At 40.2% G+C, this 14,689-nt stretch overlaps 1 protein-coding gene across 1 annotated transcript; it reads right to left on the bottom strand.

Annotated features, from left to right (window-relative positions):
- Positions 1–3,962: 3,962 nt before the first annotated feature.
- ATG12 (autophagy related 12) lies at positions 3,963–14,689 on the bottom strand. Its single transcript, XM_081319826.1, has 4 exons — positions 14,350–14,689; positions 8,515–8,651; positions 4,948–5,010; positions 3,963–4,456 (listed from the first exon to the last, which is right to left on the bottom strand). Exons 1-4 carry the CDS (start codon positions 14,561–14,563, stop codon positions 4,397–4,399), a joined length of 474 nt encoding a protein of 157 aa, XP_081175952.1. The 5' UTR covers positions 14,564–14,689; the 3' UTR covers positions 3,963–4,396.

Here is a 14,689-nt window from a genome sequence, read left to right on the forward strand (position 1 = left end):
CTCGTCTCTCTCTCTCCTGGCTCTCAGAAGAGGAACGTACCAAATATCCAAGGAGAGCAGAGGGAGGTACCAATTGGGTCCTTTCAGTCAGCTATAGGTTCCTGGGCAGGCTAAAATAAAGGACACCCCCAGCGTCGCCGCCACACAGTTCTCGAGCCGCTCTCTGAGAGCCCCTTGGCTTTTCCCAAATGAAGCGCCCGCCTCTTTCATTGCCTTCCGGCCCCATTTCATACAAAATAGGGTCCTAAGCGATATGGTGTTTTAGCTCTGCAGCGCAAACGGAATTGTGGGGCGAATGCACAATGAAAGGCCTCATCAATGGAAGAAGGAAGGAGTTCTCAGCCCCCAAAGATTGTCCTATCTAACCCAATTATTGCTAATCTTTACAACTACAATAGAAGGCACAGCCTCCAGATTCGATCGGATTATCCGGCAGTTTAACAAATCTTAACAAATGTCACTTCTGTTCGTTCTTTACTCACTCTCTCTCTCTCTCTCTCCTTGTCTCTCTGTGCAGGTTTAATTTCCACTTTTCCTGGTATAATAGTCATGGGTTCAGGAGAATCCAAAATGACTATATGCTGGAGTAATAGAAATACGCTCGATACTGCAGGTTGCTTACTAGTGCTCTTCCATATCCCTTAACTGGCTTGCTTAAAAGTACCTAAGTAATAATTGGGGGGATTCTTCTCTTTCTGGATTCTTCTCTTTCTATCACTGTAGGCATAGTAACGCCCCGTCTTGAAAATAGAATTAAGATTTAGCACGGCTTTGTGCAAGCATCGGAGTGTGATCCAAAATGAAATGATGCAGTTAGGAACGGCTACATCCACAGATCTCTAAACTTGGCTAAAAATATATTGCAGGAGAAAGCAGGTGCAAAATCCCAAAGCAAACATAAAAACTGTTTGAAGTTCTTCTGTCAAAAGCAGTAAGTCAATCATTAGCTTGAAAAATAAGCTCCCACTTACATCATTCATAGTTCTGGCATGGCAACCAAGAGAGGGCAGTAGCATCATCAGCTGAAATTTCAGCACAGAGTCCATGTAATAAAGTTGTGTACCATCTATTCTGAACTGTAATGAACAAATTCGGACCCATTGGTACAACAGACTATATAAACACACACACACACACACACTCCTTTGCACAACTATTAAATACCGTACTTCTGTTCTGGATTATATGTAATCATTACTGTTAATCGTTACATTTATAAACTAATGTTAGCTAGATTCATTTGGTTGTGTTAAGCTGTAATAAGAACCCATCTGAAAACCTAACATTGCAGTTATTGTTTGCAGATGGGGTATTGAAAGCACAAAATACTTCTTCCATTTAGAACATGAATAATTTATTTTGGTGAAACCTGACAGTCCCATTTGCTTTCTTGTTTAATGCTTTTTTCTGAATTTAAACATGCAGAGTTTATGTATTTAGTTATTTTCACAACTGGAGACTTAGCCAGGCATAACTTTTTAATGCTCCTATTTAAAAGCTGACCATGCTGACTTTACCATAGTGTGGGGGTGTCAAACTGTTGGCTTATAGGCCGGTTGCATCATACTGAGGCCATGCCCACACCAGCTCCAGCAATGCAAAAAAAGTCGCAATACATTTCAACACATTACGTGGCGAGTTTGACCCCCGTGCCATAGTGCATCAGGTGACTGAATGAAATACAACATTATGTGGTTTGGTGCAGAATAGATTGAAACACAAAGGACCTAAAGAGGAAAGGTTGCAATCCAAATCCAGATGGGATTTCTGAACAGGAATGGTCATTTAGAAAAGCCTTTTACCTATTGGACTTATTTCAAAATAGGCAACATTTTGAATTAACATTTTGAATATTTTACATATTTATATATTTTACATTTTATATTCTTTATAGTACTAAAAATCTTGAAATCCAATTTTATGTGAACAATCTAGAAATGATCTAAATTTTGGTGGAAACATACATATGGCTTTCAAAAAGGTTGCACAAATAAATTCAATATTATTTTTTCCAGAATGTCAATACATATTATTTTATATGTGAAATGCTAAAAAGATCAACAAAACTGATACTAGTGCTCAATATTAAAGGTGCAAGAATAAATATTACTGGTTGGTCCTTCTCAAACTTAAAATTCAGCTTGTAAAAATGTTGTGGTGATTCAAAAGCAGTATTAATTTCTTTGGAATTTATTTTCCAATGGACCAGTACATCTATTTGCATTTTTGTCTGAATTAAACATACATATTAATCTTTGATTTCCTTGTTATTAATAGCATTCTTTCCATACTTGACCTATTAAATGAAGCAATCTGTACGTTCTTCTGGGGACACAAGAAAGGCTGACGCATGCATAGTTGCATATTTTGACATTTTGGTCTGTATTGAGGTCATGATTCTGTTCCAGGTAGTTAGCATTTAGTTTAGTAGTGAGAAGCTTATAGCTTGTCAGATACTGCCCAATTCTTACATGCAAGCCTGCAAAGCCAAGGAAGAATATTGGGATCTGTTTTGAAATGGAGGATGTAAGAAAGAAGAAAAAAATACTTCCTGGTTTATTCAATTTATGAACATATTAATAGGAGTCTTTGTGGTAATGCTAAAGATAGGTTAATTAGCACTGTGAATAGCATATGTACTTGGCTGAGAATTCAAAATGATTTGCAGCAAATATTAGATGGTATGATAGATGCAACAACAGGCATAGGTCTGAATATATGAGTTTGGGGAGTGATATGAAACATGTGAAAAAATTTAAGATATGTGAAAAATTAGAGCATTTAAATTATTTTATATATCTTGATAAAATGTTTTTTAAAGATGGAAAAGTGGAGTAATTTTAAGATGTGGCTGTATGTTGGAGCATGCTCCTGGCTACTTTGTTACATGGAAGAGAATTGGCTACATTAAAAATATATATATAAAAGCTGAATGCAATAGGAAAGCATTATTTAAGAAGCAGGTGTGGTAAAAACAGAAAAGGATAAAGAATAAATGAAAACTGAATATGGACTGAATACAAAAGTGAGTGACCAATATGAAAGAACATTAGCCAGGATACTACAATGCTATTGTAGAGTCGTAGTTTGGCTGCCTGTTTACCAGCTGTTAGGTACATGTTGCACACTTCCCACTGTGCACCACAGGAGGGTGAGCTAACTTTGCATTAGAAAAAAAACAAAAACCAATGGCTCTTCCTGCAGTGTCATCCAAGCCCCCCTCCCTCCCCTGGAGCCACCTTGCAAATGGGTATTGCAACCTGGAAGATTCAAAAGTGACAGGAATGATTGCCTGAATGACGTACCAACCGTCTCCCCACCAAACTGGTATCTATTTATCTACTCACATAGAATAGGCTTTAAAACTGCAAGGTGGGCAGAAGCTGAGGCAAGTGATGGAAGCTGAACCCGCCACACAGTGCTAGAGTTCAAACTGACAGAGATAATCTCCAGCCTCATTAAGCCACTGAAATGCCACACCTCAAAGTCTTAGTAAGGAGAAGATGAAATCCTCAGAGTGTCAAGAAGTTTAAAGAGGAAAAGGCAATGTATGAAACTATACAGAGGAGGTGGAAACAAAGAATGGCTTTCCAGGAAAATAAGATATGAAAAGTATTGTGCGTAGTCCTGATGTAAACTAGTCTGGATTTCTTTATAATTCCTTTATAATAATAACAAATTATTTTTTCTTACCATTTCTCATTTCTTTCTGCTCTTTGAATTATTTTACTTACCTCAAAAGAGAATGGTATGTATATAAGAAAAACCTTGTTAAGCACTTGGCTATCATCACATTCACATATACATTCACTGCGTATTTCATGAATTGAAATGGAAATGGGAAAAAGCAACTAATGGGGAAATATTATCCCAAACTTTCTTTGGTCTCAAAAGTGAAACTAAACTAAATTACAAACAGAATCCAATCTATTGCATTTAAAATAAAGAATCACAGACAAGACCAAGTAGAAAATACATCTATTTATCTCAGATGTAGATGCTTTAAGCTTTCCATGTACAATAAAGCTCCTTCAAAGAGCAAGATCATAAACTCCACACAGCCTTGTGAAATGTACTCCCCATGTCCGACATGAACCTGTTTCCCACGAACAGATAGGCCAAATCTTGGATCAATAAATGCTAAATTCAGCTGTAAAGATGGCACATTAATTTCTGCAAGAAAATCATCAAAGAAATTGTACTATAAACTTGCCTCAGTATGTGTTTCTGTACTTTTCTCCTATACTAACAATATAGAGAAAAGAGAAGGAAAAAGAAAAAAGAAAAAAATCCCACGGCAATAGTGCAGATATCTCTTCCATTTGTCCATGGGGAATGTCTCTGAAGATTATTTTAGCCAATCCACTAATGGTCTTAAGCAACTGTAGCTATTAATTCATCCCCAGGCCTGAGATTTACAATAATGTAATACAAGTTTGCCATCGCTTCCAAAACACTGTAAAAAAAAAACCAAGAAAAAAGTTTAACAAGTAGTTAAGCAACAAATGTTAATACTTAATTAAAATTTATATTAGCAAATTTTATTGTAGTTAGCTCAGTTAGTTATATAAAGATTTTTCTTGTGAAATGCTGCCATCTATTGACAATATATTTTTAAAAAGTTTTGATTATACTGTTATTTGTTTTGGTGTGATATATCTTAAAAACATGTGAGAGCTCTGGTATTCTTAAAAACTATAGTACTTCCAAAAAAATTTTAAAAATCAATTTGTACAAGTCATTACCAAATTTCCTGAGCATTCAGTGACTTCACATGCAAGATTTTAGGATTAAGACTGTTGGTTAATTATAATATTTGGTATTTACAAGAATCCAGCTCTTTATAATGTTATGAAAGTACCCAACCTAAATACTAAACTCTCTAGCACCGTGACCTTTTGATTCCTACCATAAGAGGTAGAAATAATTTTGTAAACTAGTAGTCACCTCGTATAGTGTTCCAACCTCTTGATCTGGTGAAGGAGCAAAGGACTGATTCACGTAAATAATCTGCATGAGAAAGAAATAATACGTTGGTAACTTTTTATCAACTCTAAACACAAGAATGCTGCCCAACAATATTACGGCCATTATGTCTTTTAATGTTTAACATATTTTCTATCTGTGCAGCCCTTACGCCCTCTGGGCCTGGTTGTTTGTTTGCACATGTTTCATTACTCAACATCATCACTGCTCCTGTTTTTTAAACTCAAAATGTTGTATAACAAATCAAGAATTTTCTACTTATTCAGAAACAGTAATTCAGCATAGACACACTGATAATTTTGTATTGCGATTATTAGGTTAGAGCACGGGTCGGCAACCCGCGGCTCCGGAGCCGCATGCGGCTCTTTGAGCCGTCCCCTGCGGCTCCCAGCTGCCCGGTGCGCGCGCACCTCTTCGAACGGGCAGTGGTGCGCGCGCACCTCTCCAAATGGAGAGTGGCACCGCCCGTTAGGAGAGGTGCGCGCGCACCTCTCCGAATGGGCGCAGGTGCGCGCGCACCTCCCCAAACCTTTGGAGAGGTGCGCGCGGACCTCCGCGCAAACGGGCAGCGGCGCCGCTCATTGGGAAAGCTGCCGCGGCCCGTTTGCAGGCTGCCGAAAGCGGCAGCTCTGCAAACGGGCCGTGGCAGCTTTCCCAACAAGCGGCGCCGCTGCCCATTCCGAGAGGTGCGCGCGCACCTCTCCGAACGAGCGGAGGTGCGCGCGCACCTCCCCAAATGTTTGGAGAGGTGCGCGTGGACCTCCGCGCGAACGGGTAGCGGCGCCGCTCGTTGGGAAAGCTGCCGCGGCCCGTTTGCAGGCTGCCGAAAGCGGCAGCTCTGCAAACGGGCCGTGGCAGCTTTCCCAACAAGTGGCGCCGCTGCCCATTCCGAGAGGTGCGCGCGCACCTCTCCAAACGAGCGGAGGTGCGCGCGCACCTCCCCAAACCTTTGGAGAGGTGCGCGCGGACCTCCGCGCAAACGGGCAGCGGCGCCGCTCATTGGGAAAGCTGCCGCGGCCCGTTTGCAGGCTGCCGAAAGCGGCAGCTCTGCAAACGGGCCGTGGCAGCTTTCCCAACAAGCGGCGCCGCTGCCCATTCCGAGAGGTGCGCGCGCACCTCTCCGAACGAGCGGAGGTGCGCGCGCACCTCCCCAAACCTTTGGAGCGGTAGCGGCGCCGCTTGTTGGGAAAGCTGCCGCGGCCCGTTTGCAGAGCTGCCGAAAGCGGCAGCTCTGCAAACGGGCCGTGGCAGCTTTCCCAACAAGCGGCACCGCTGCCCATTCGCGCGGAGGTACGCGCGCACCTCCGGTCGTTCGGAGAGGTGCGCGCGCACCTCTCGGAATGGGCAGGGGCGCCGCTCTTTGAGGAAGCTGCCACGGCCCGTCTGCAAAGCTGCCGAAAGCGGCAGCTTTGCAGACGGGCCGTCGCCGTCGGGCAACCGGGAACCGGTTCCATCTCATTTTTAAAAAAATGGCAGCCGCGTGCGTCCGCGCATGCGCAAAAAACCTTTTTGCGCATGCGCGTGCATGGACACACGCACGCGGCTCCCTCTTTTTTTAATTTGTGATGGAACCGGTTCCCAGTGGCTCTTTTTCTTTTTTAGGTTGCCGACCCCTGGGTTAGAGGGAAGAACAACATCCCCAAATACAAGACAGAGGTTATACTGCACTGAACTCCCTCCTCCACCTCAAAAAAGTGTTGCAATTATTGAAATGAGAAAAACAGCCTACTGCTGATCCAAGAAACGGGGCTACTAAATGGGCATTTCCTGCTTCACCTCATATTCAGTAGCATCATTAAATAATAGGGGATTGAAAAGAATAAATTGGGCTCGGTGGAAAATTTGTAACCTCTAACAAATAGAAATTTTGAATCCATTCTAATATTTGGAATAGTGTTTTCATCCAACCCCCCTTTTTGGCTTATATTACTACGGTTATAATTTTTGTTAATAAATAAAAACATAGAAGAAGAAAACTTTTGGGCACTTTGTATAACCATTGTGTGGAACTCAACTCATTTAAATTTATGGTCACTGACCAATACACAGCAATATAAACAGCTACATAAAAGAATAAAAACTGCCGTTTTCACAAAATATGTTACGGCATCTTCAGCAAATTCTACCAATGTAGGAACTGAGTAAAATTTATTTACGTTACACATAGCATTGAACAAGAATCAAATGGGTAAATATATACTTTGTCGTCTTTGCCCAATTTTTTTCCAAAACAGCAGAAATTTAATCTTGCCCTCAGATTTTTATAAATATGACTACATATATGAATATTCTTTATTGTTTTTATATCACAAGATGTAATCCTTCTGATGGCTCTCTGATAGAATCAACATTAGATTTTCCAAGGGAAAATATTTTAAGATTATAATTTGGATTGAGATCCATACCCAACTCTCCACTTTTAGAACTCCAATCTCCAGGACTAAGGTTGTAGTGGAAATACTTCTGGGTAACTTTGAAATTTAGACTGCATTATTTCTGAAGAGTTTATGGCTGTGTAGAAATTCGAATCAGGTAAGTTGTAGTATATATTTTGTTTCAGATAATTTCAGGTTGTACCATGTGTGTAAGTTCCTTGAACTTCTTGGCAAATATCATTGCCTTGATTTTATGGAAGTTAATTTGTAAACTTTCTACTTCACAACACTGGACAAATGAACATAAGGCTCTTTTCAATTGTACTTCCGTTCCCAAAAGAATGGCCCTATTATCAGCATAGAGAAGGTGTGGGGCAGGCTATTAAGCAAGTTTAGGCAGGTGAAACATTAATGTGTAAGTTAACCATAAGCAGGACAAAAACACATCCCTTTCAACCCAATGACTCTCTAACCAGGTCACTTAAATAACAATAGCAATAGCACTTAGACTTATATACCACTTCACAGTACTTTACAGCACTTTCTAAGCAATTTACAGGGTCAAAATATTGCCCCCAACAATCTGGATCCTCATTTTACCGATCTCAGAAGGATGGAAGGCTGAGTCAACCTTGAGCTGGTCAGGATCAAACTTAGTTTTATGGGTCAAAAATCAGAACATGGGGACAAGTTAACTTTCAATCATTGAACAAGGGGTCCTCAACCTTGGCAACTTTTAAGACTTGTGAACTTCAACTCCCAGAATTCCTCAGCCAGCAAAGCTTAAAGTTGCTAAGGTTGGAGACCCCTGGTCTAACATCGTGGACTAGTATGGCAAACAAGTCCAAAATAATCTACATCTTTATTCCCATATCTGATAGTGCATATAGTTTTATTGTCCTGCAGTATACGAATTTCAAGCCAGTCCCATATGTTTAGGTTAGGGAATCTTTTACAGCCACAATTAATTTTTATACCATGAGGAAAGTGACCTTTGTGGATTTTTTTATTACTTAATATACTGTTTTAAATGGGATGGCATGGCACTATACAGTATATAGGCACTTTCGGCACTCATATTCAAAAATGTTTTTTTTTTAAAGATACGCTTTCCTCCGGTTTCTTATTTAAGAATGAGAACATAATTGCATACCAGCTGTTCAGATGCCAAAAGTTTGAGAAATTTTTTGATGAAGTCAATTAGGCTTTGTATTGTTCGAGTTCTTTCTACAGTCCATTTCTTGTTCTTCATTATAGGAGTGTCTCCAACAGCTTTGAGCAACACATCAACTAGAAAACAGAAGACACATTTTAAATGAAAAATTGAAAATCAAACATGATATATGTTAAAGTATACTGAATGAAGTCTCAAAAACACAGAATGGACTTTAGAAATAAAAGCAAACATCCTAAGCTATATTCTTTTTTCTTCCATTCAATTGTGTCAGATTCTCAGAGACTTTCTCTACAAGGCCCTGCTGTTTTCTTGGCAAGGTTTTTTCAGAAGTAGTTTGCCTTCCTAGGGCAGAGAAAAAATGACAAGCCCACGGTCGCCCAACTGGTTTTATGCTTGAGACAGAACTTAAAAATCCCAGGATCCGGGATGCTAGTAAGGCATATATGAGAGGGGTGTTGATATATATGAATAATAGACATAGACGTGCAATGGAAACTAGAAGGAAAGAACTGGAGAATGAAATAAAGGAAAAAGAAAAGGCTTTGATTCTGAATCCAGAGGATGTGAAGGTTAAGGAGGCTATTAGACTGCTAAGAGGACAATTTGATAAATTAATGGCAGATCAAGTGGCAACCAATCTGCGGTTTGCTAAGCATAATACTTTTTGCAACGCTAATAAGCCAGGCAGATGGTTAGCTTATAGACTGAGGAAAAAACAAAGGGCCTCTAATATAGATAAGATTGAGTATAAAGGAAGGGTTGTGTTTCAACAGAATCTTATTAAGGATGCTTTTGTGGATTTTTATTCGAAATTATATACTAAAGAGGAAATTAATGTAAAAGATATTGATATATATTTGGAGAATGCTAGCATCCCAGTTCTTACGCAAGTACAAAAAGAGGGGATTAATCAACTGATTACAGAAGAAGAAATTTTTACAGCAATTAAGGAATTGAAGTTGGATAAAGCGCCAGGTACGGATGGCTTGACTGCAGCCTATTATAAAAATTTGCAATTTGAGATGATAAAGCCGTTAAAGGAACTGTTTCAGACAATTCAGAGGGAGGGAAAGGTGCCACCGTCTTGGAGAACAGCTTTTATCTCTTTGATTCCGAAGGAAGACCAGGATGCTACTCAAGTTAAAAATTACAGACCGATATCGCTTTTGAACACAGATTATAAGATATTTGCTAAGGTTTTGGCTAATAGACTGATGAGGGTTCTGCAACAGGTGATTCATGGAGATCAAACGGGGTTTATTAGTGGTAGGCAAATGAAAAATAATGTGAGACATATAGTTGATGTTTTAGAGTTTTTGGAAAGGCACAACCAGATCTCTGCAGCGCTAATTTTTTTAGATGCTGAAAAGGCCTTTGATCAATTGAATTGGCAATTTTTGTTGAAAGTTTTAGATAAAATGGACTTTGGGGAAAATTTCTTACAGCCGATTAGGGCATTATATCAAAAACAAACTGCCCGAATCATAGTTAACAATAGCCTGACAGCAGCATGTAACATTGAGAAGGGCACAAGGCAGGGGTGTCCGTTATCGCCCTTGTTATTTGTGTTAACATTAGAGATATTATTGGTTAAGATTCGGAGTTCGGGAAAAATTAAGGGGATACAAGTTGGGGATCAGGATTATAGATTGAGAGCATTTGCAGATGATCTGGTTGTTACAGTGACCCAGCCAGAGCACTCTGTTGTGGACCTGATGGAGATAATAACACAATATGGGAAGGTTTCTGGATTTAAGGTAAATATACAGAAAACTAAAATTTTGGCTAAAAATATGACAGTTTCACAGAAGGCTCTCTTAGAAGGATTAACTGGATTTGAGATTGTTAAGAGGGTTAAATATTTGGGGGTGATTTTGTCGCCCTCTAATACAAAGCTATATAAAAATAATTATGAAAAACTATGGGGGAAAATTCAAAAAGAATTGGAGAGTTGGCAAAAATTGCAATTGTCTTTGTTGGGACGGATTGCAGCAGTGAAAATGAATGTCCTGCCCAAATTTTTATTTTTGTTTCAAATGATACCGATTCTTAAGAAAGATTCTAATTTGGAGGAATGGCAGCGTGGTATCAATAAATTTGTGTGGGCAGGGAAAAAACCACGAGTTAAACTTAAGATTATGCAGGATACTTGTGAGAGAGGTGGTCTTAAACTGCCTAATTTTAAATTATACTATGAAGCTGCTGCATTAGCAGGAATAAGTGATTGGATTAATTTGACGCAAGGGAGGTTATTAAATCTTGAGGGCCATGATTTGTGGTTTGGCTGGCATGCATATTTGTTGTATGATAAGAAGGTAGACAATGTGTTTAGGGTGCATATTTTAAGACAGGCATTGCTGAGAGTTTGGAAGAAGTATAGGCATAAGTTGAGTTGCAAGATACCATTGTGGGCAATTCCAAAACACGCAATAGAAAATATTCATGCTGGCTTCAAACATGATGTGACTACGTACAAGGAGATTTTAACTTTGGAAAGAAATGTTTGGTGTTTGAAATCATATAGCCTCTTGCGAGAAGAGAAGGTTGTTCAAAATTGGTTTCAATATATTCAGCTACGGGCCAGGTGGAAAGAAGACCAGAAAAATGGTTTTACAATGACTGATGAAAATTTGATAAAGCAAGTTAGAAATCAGGGATCAGCACATATCAAACGGATATATCTTGCATTGATAGAGATTGATTCAGAGACAGAGCTTGTTAAGGATTGTATGATAAAATGGGCCCAAAACATCCAAGAGGTTATCACAATGGACATGTGGGAAAAGATTTGGGTGAGGAACGTAAAATTTACTCAAGCTCAAAATCTAAGAGAGAACTTTTATAAAATGTTTTATAGATGGCATTTAGATCCTAAAAAGCTTGCAAGTATGTATCCGAATTACCAGCCTAAATGTTGGAGGTGTGGTGATGAAGATGCAACATATTTTCACATATGGTGGACATGTAAGAAGGTTAAGGCTTTTTGGATAAAAGTCTGGTGGAATATGCAGAAGATTTTTAAACAGAGGATAAAGTTTTGTCCGCAGTTTTTTTTGTTGGGAATAATTGCAGACGCTACAGTTGTGGACACTAAGTTGATGTTGAACCTAATTACGGCAGCAAGACTTTTGATAGGCCAATATTGGAAGAAAGAGGAATTGCCGACCATAGAAGAGTGGACTTTAAAGGTTTCCGACCTGGCAGAGATGGCGAAGATTTCGGCTTATTTGAAAGACCATTCGCAAGAACGCTATATTATGGAATGGAGAAAATGGATTGAGTTTATCCAGAACAAGTATAGGGTTAAGAAGTTTTATGTAGCATTCGAATAAGTCTTCTTTCGTTTTTTTTTTTTCTCTTTTATTTTAGTTTTAGTTTTATTGTTAAGGTGTGTCTTATCCTATATAAGCTAGAGAGTAATGGATTTTAGATTTTATAGTGGGTAGTATATGGATGCTTATGATTGCCTTTTTATAGATATATACCTTGTATTTAGCTCTGGGAAGTCGGGGGGGGGTGGGGGGGATGGAGGGAGGGGAGGTTGGGGGGAGGTAGGGGGGGAGTAGGGAGGGGGAAGGTGGGTTTGTTAAAGGGAAATTGTATTTTAAAACTTTTTCAATAAAAAAAATAAAAAAAAAAATCCCAGGATCCCAGTTTCTAGTCTGATGTCTGAACCACTACACCGAACTGCTTTCCAGTGGCTTATTATGCCAATTGGTATTATTCTATTTAAAATATATTTAGAAGATAAAACCAAAATAAAGCTCATGACCACAATAAATAGGAAATAATTAATAAAATAGTTATAAAGAACTATCCAGCTCAGCTACATACACAATTGCTACTAAAATTGTAAAATAAAATGTAGTTGCAGAGGCTAAAATATTTACTAACAACTGTAATGTTATAGCCCAGGGGTGTCAAACTTTCAACGTCACGTACGTGTTGCGACATATCACGACTTTTTTCCATTGCCAGCAATGGAGTGGGCACGGTTTCAGCATGATGCATCCGGCTGCGGGCTGGCAGTCTGACAACCCTGATATAGCCCAATGGATTTGTGGTAGTGATAAATTCCAAATTCAAGAAGCTAATACAACCCCTCCCCCATTGTCATTCTTATTCTTGTCCAGTTTATCCTTCAAATGCAAGTAAATGCAGATTTTTCCATTTTCCAATTTAAAACGGATGGTCACATTGAAATATACGGCATTCTTAAGATTTTAAAGTGGACATTGCACACTCCAATAGGTAATTCTAAAATCTAATAAAATGTAACATATTGCCATGCATGTAACAGTTTCTATCATTTTAAAGATGCAAATTAGCAACTTTTCAAAGGGCTCTGGACCCTACTCCATGATGATGGCTAGAAGGTGCTTTGCATGTGGTCCTAAGCTTGTACATTGTGCTTTTAACTATAATTTTTAATTAACTGACTTAAACAGCTAGAAAAGAATTTAAGAGGAATTTGGCATCTATGAATGTTGTTGTTAGTTGCGAAGTTGTGTCAGACCCATTGCGACCCCATGGACAATGTTCCTCCAGGCCTTCCTGTCCTCTACCATCTTCTGGAGTCCATTTAAGCTCACGCCTACTGCTTCAGTGACTCCATCCAGCCACCTCATTCTGTCGTCCCCTTCTTCTCTTGCCCTCAATCTTTCCCAGCATTAGGCTCTTCTCCAGTGAGTGCTTCCTTCTCATTAGGTGGCCAAAGTATTTGAGTTTTAGCTTCAGGATCTGGCCTTCTAAAGAGCAGTCAGGGTTGATCTCCTCTAGGACTGACCGGTTTGATCGCCTTGCAGTCCAAGGGACTCGCAGGAGTCTTCTCCAGCACCAGAGTTCAAAGGCCTCAATTCTTTGGCGCTCAGCCTTTCTTATGGTCCAACTTTCACTGCCATACATTGCAACTGGGAAGACCATAGCCTTGACAATACGCACTCATCTATGAACAGTTTCAGTCAAACCAATAAAGTTCTACTAGTAACTTTCTCGGTCCCTAAATAAGCAAAATGTGAATTTATAATAAGGAAGCCTTGTTATAAGGGTGGGGGGGGGAGCACTTTCATGCAGCCTCTGGGAATCACAAAGCGGAGAGGGATAGAATCAAGATCAAGTGAAGTACTAATACCACTTTACAATGCTTTGGTAAGGCCACACCTGGAATACTGCATCCAGTTTTGGTCACCACGATGTAAAAAAGACGTCGAGACTCTAGAAAGGGTACAGAGAAGAGCAACCAAGATGATTAGGGGGCTGGAGGCTAAAACATATAGGGAACGGTTGCTGGAATTGGGTATGTGTAGTTTAATGAAGAGAAGGGTGAGGGGTGACATGATAGCAGTGTTCCAATATCTCAGGGGCTACCACAAAGAAGAGGGAGTCAAGCTATTCTCCAAAGCACCTGAAAGCAGGACAAGAAGCAACGGATGGAAACTAGTCAAGGAGAGAAGCAACCTAGAACTAAGGAGAAACTTCCTGACAGTTAGAACAATTAACCGGTGGAACAACCTGCCTCCAGAGGTGGTGAATGCTCCAACACTGGAGGTTTTTAAGAAGAGACTGGACAGCCATTTGCCTGAAATGGTATAGGGTTTCCTGCCTGAGCAGGGGGTTGGACTAGATGACCTCCAAGGTCCCTTCCAACTTTATATTCTTATTCTTATTCTTATTCTTATTAGGGTAACAATCAATAGAAAATTTTAAATGTGAAAAAAGGCTGCGATATCTACGACGGCAAGTTCCCCCCCTGCCGCTCCGCCCTTCCCTTCCCTTCCCGACAGGTGATCTTTCCTCCTCTGGCCGGTTTACTTTTCTTCTTCGTGTCTCCCGTAGGTTCTTCGGCCACCGGGGAAAGAGCCGAGGGGGGAATCGCGTCGAGTACCCCTACCGCAACTGCTCCTCCTCCATTTTCCGAGGTTTCTTCTCCCCCTTCCCCTCGGCTCCCCTCCTCAGGCGAGCAGCCAAGAGCCGCAGCAATCGGTGGCGGCGGCGGCGGCTCCGGCTTCTCGCTGGTCTCCGACATAGCGATGCCAAAGCGGAAGTGGTGCCCCTCCCCCGTCCCTTTCAACAGCTGACATTAGGAGCACGTGACAGTGAGTTCAGCCTTTTGTCGTTGGTTTTTTTTTTTTTTTTTTGGTCCTTCCCAGCC

Source organism: Vipera berus (assembly GCF_964194415.1).
Source record: "Vipera berus genome assembly, chromosome: 2".
In the NCBI taxonomy this organism is placed as follows: Eukaryota; Metazoa; Chordata; class Lepidosauria; order Squamata; family Viperidae; genus Vipera; species Vipera berus.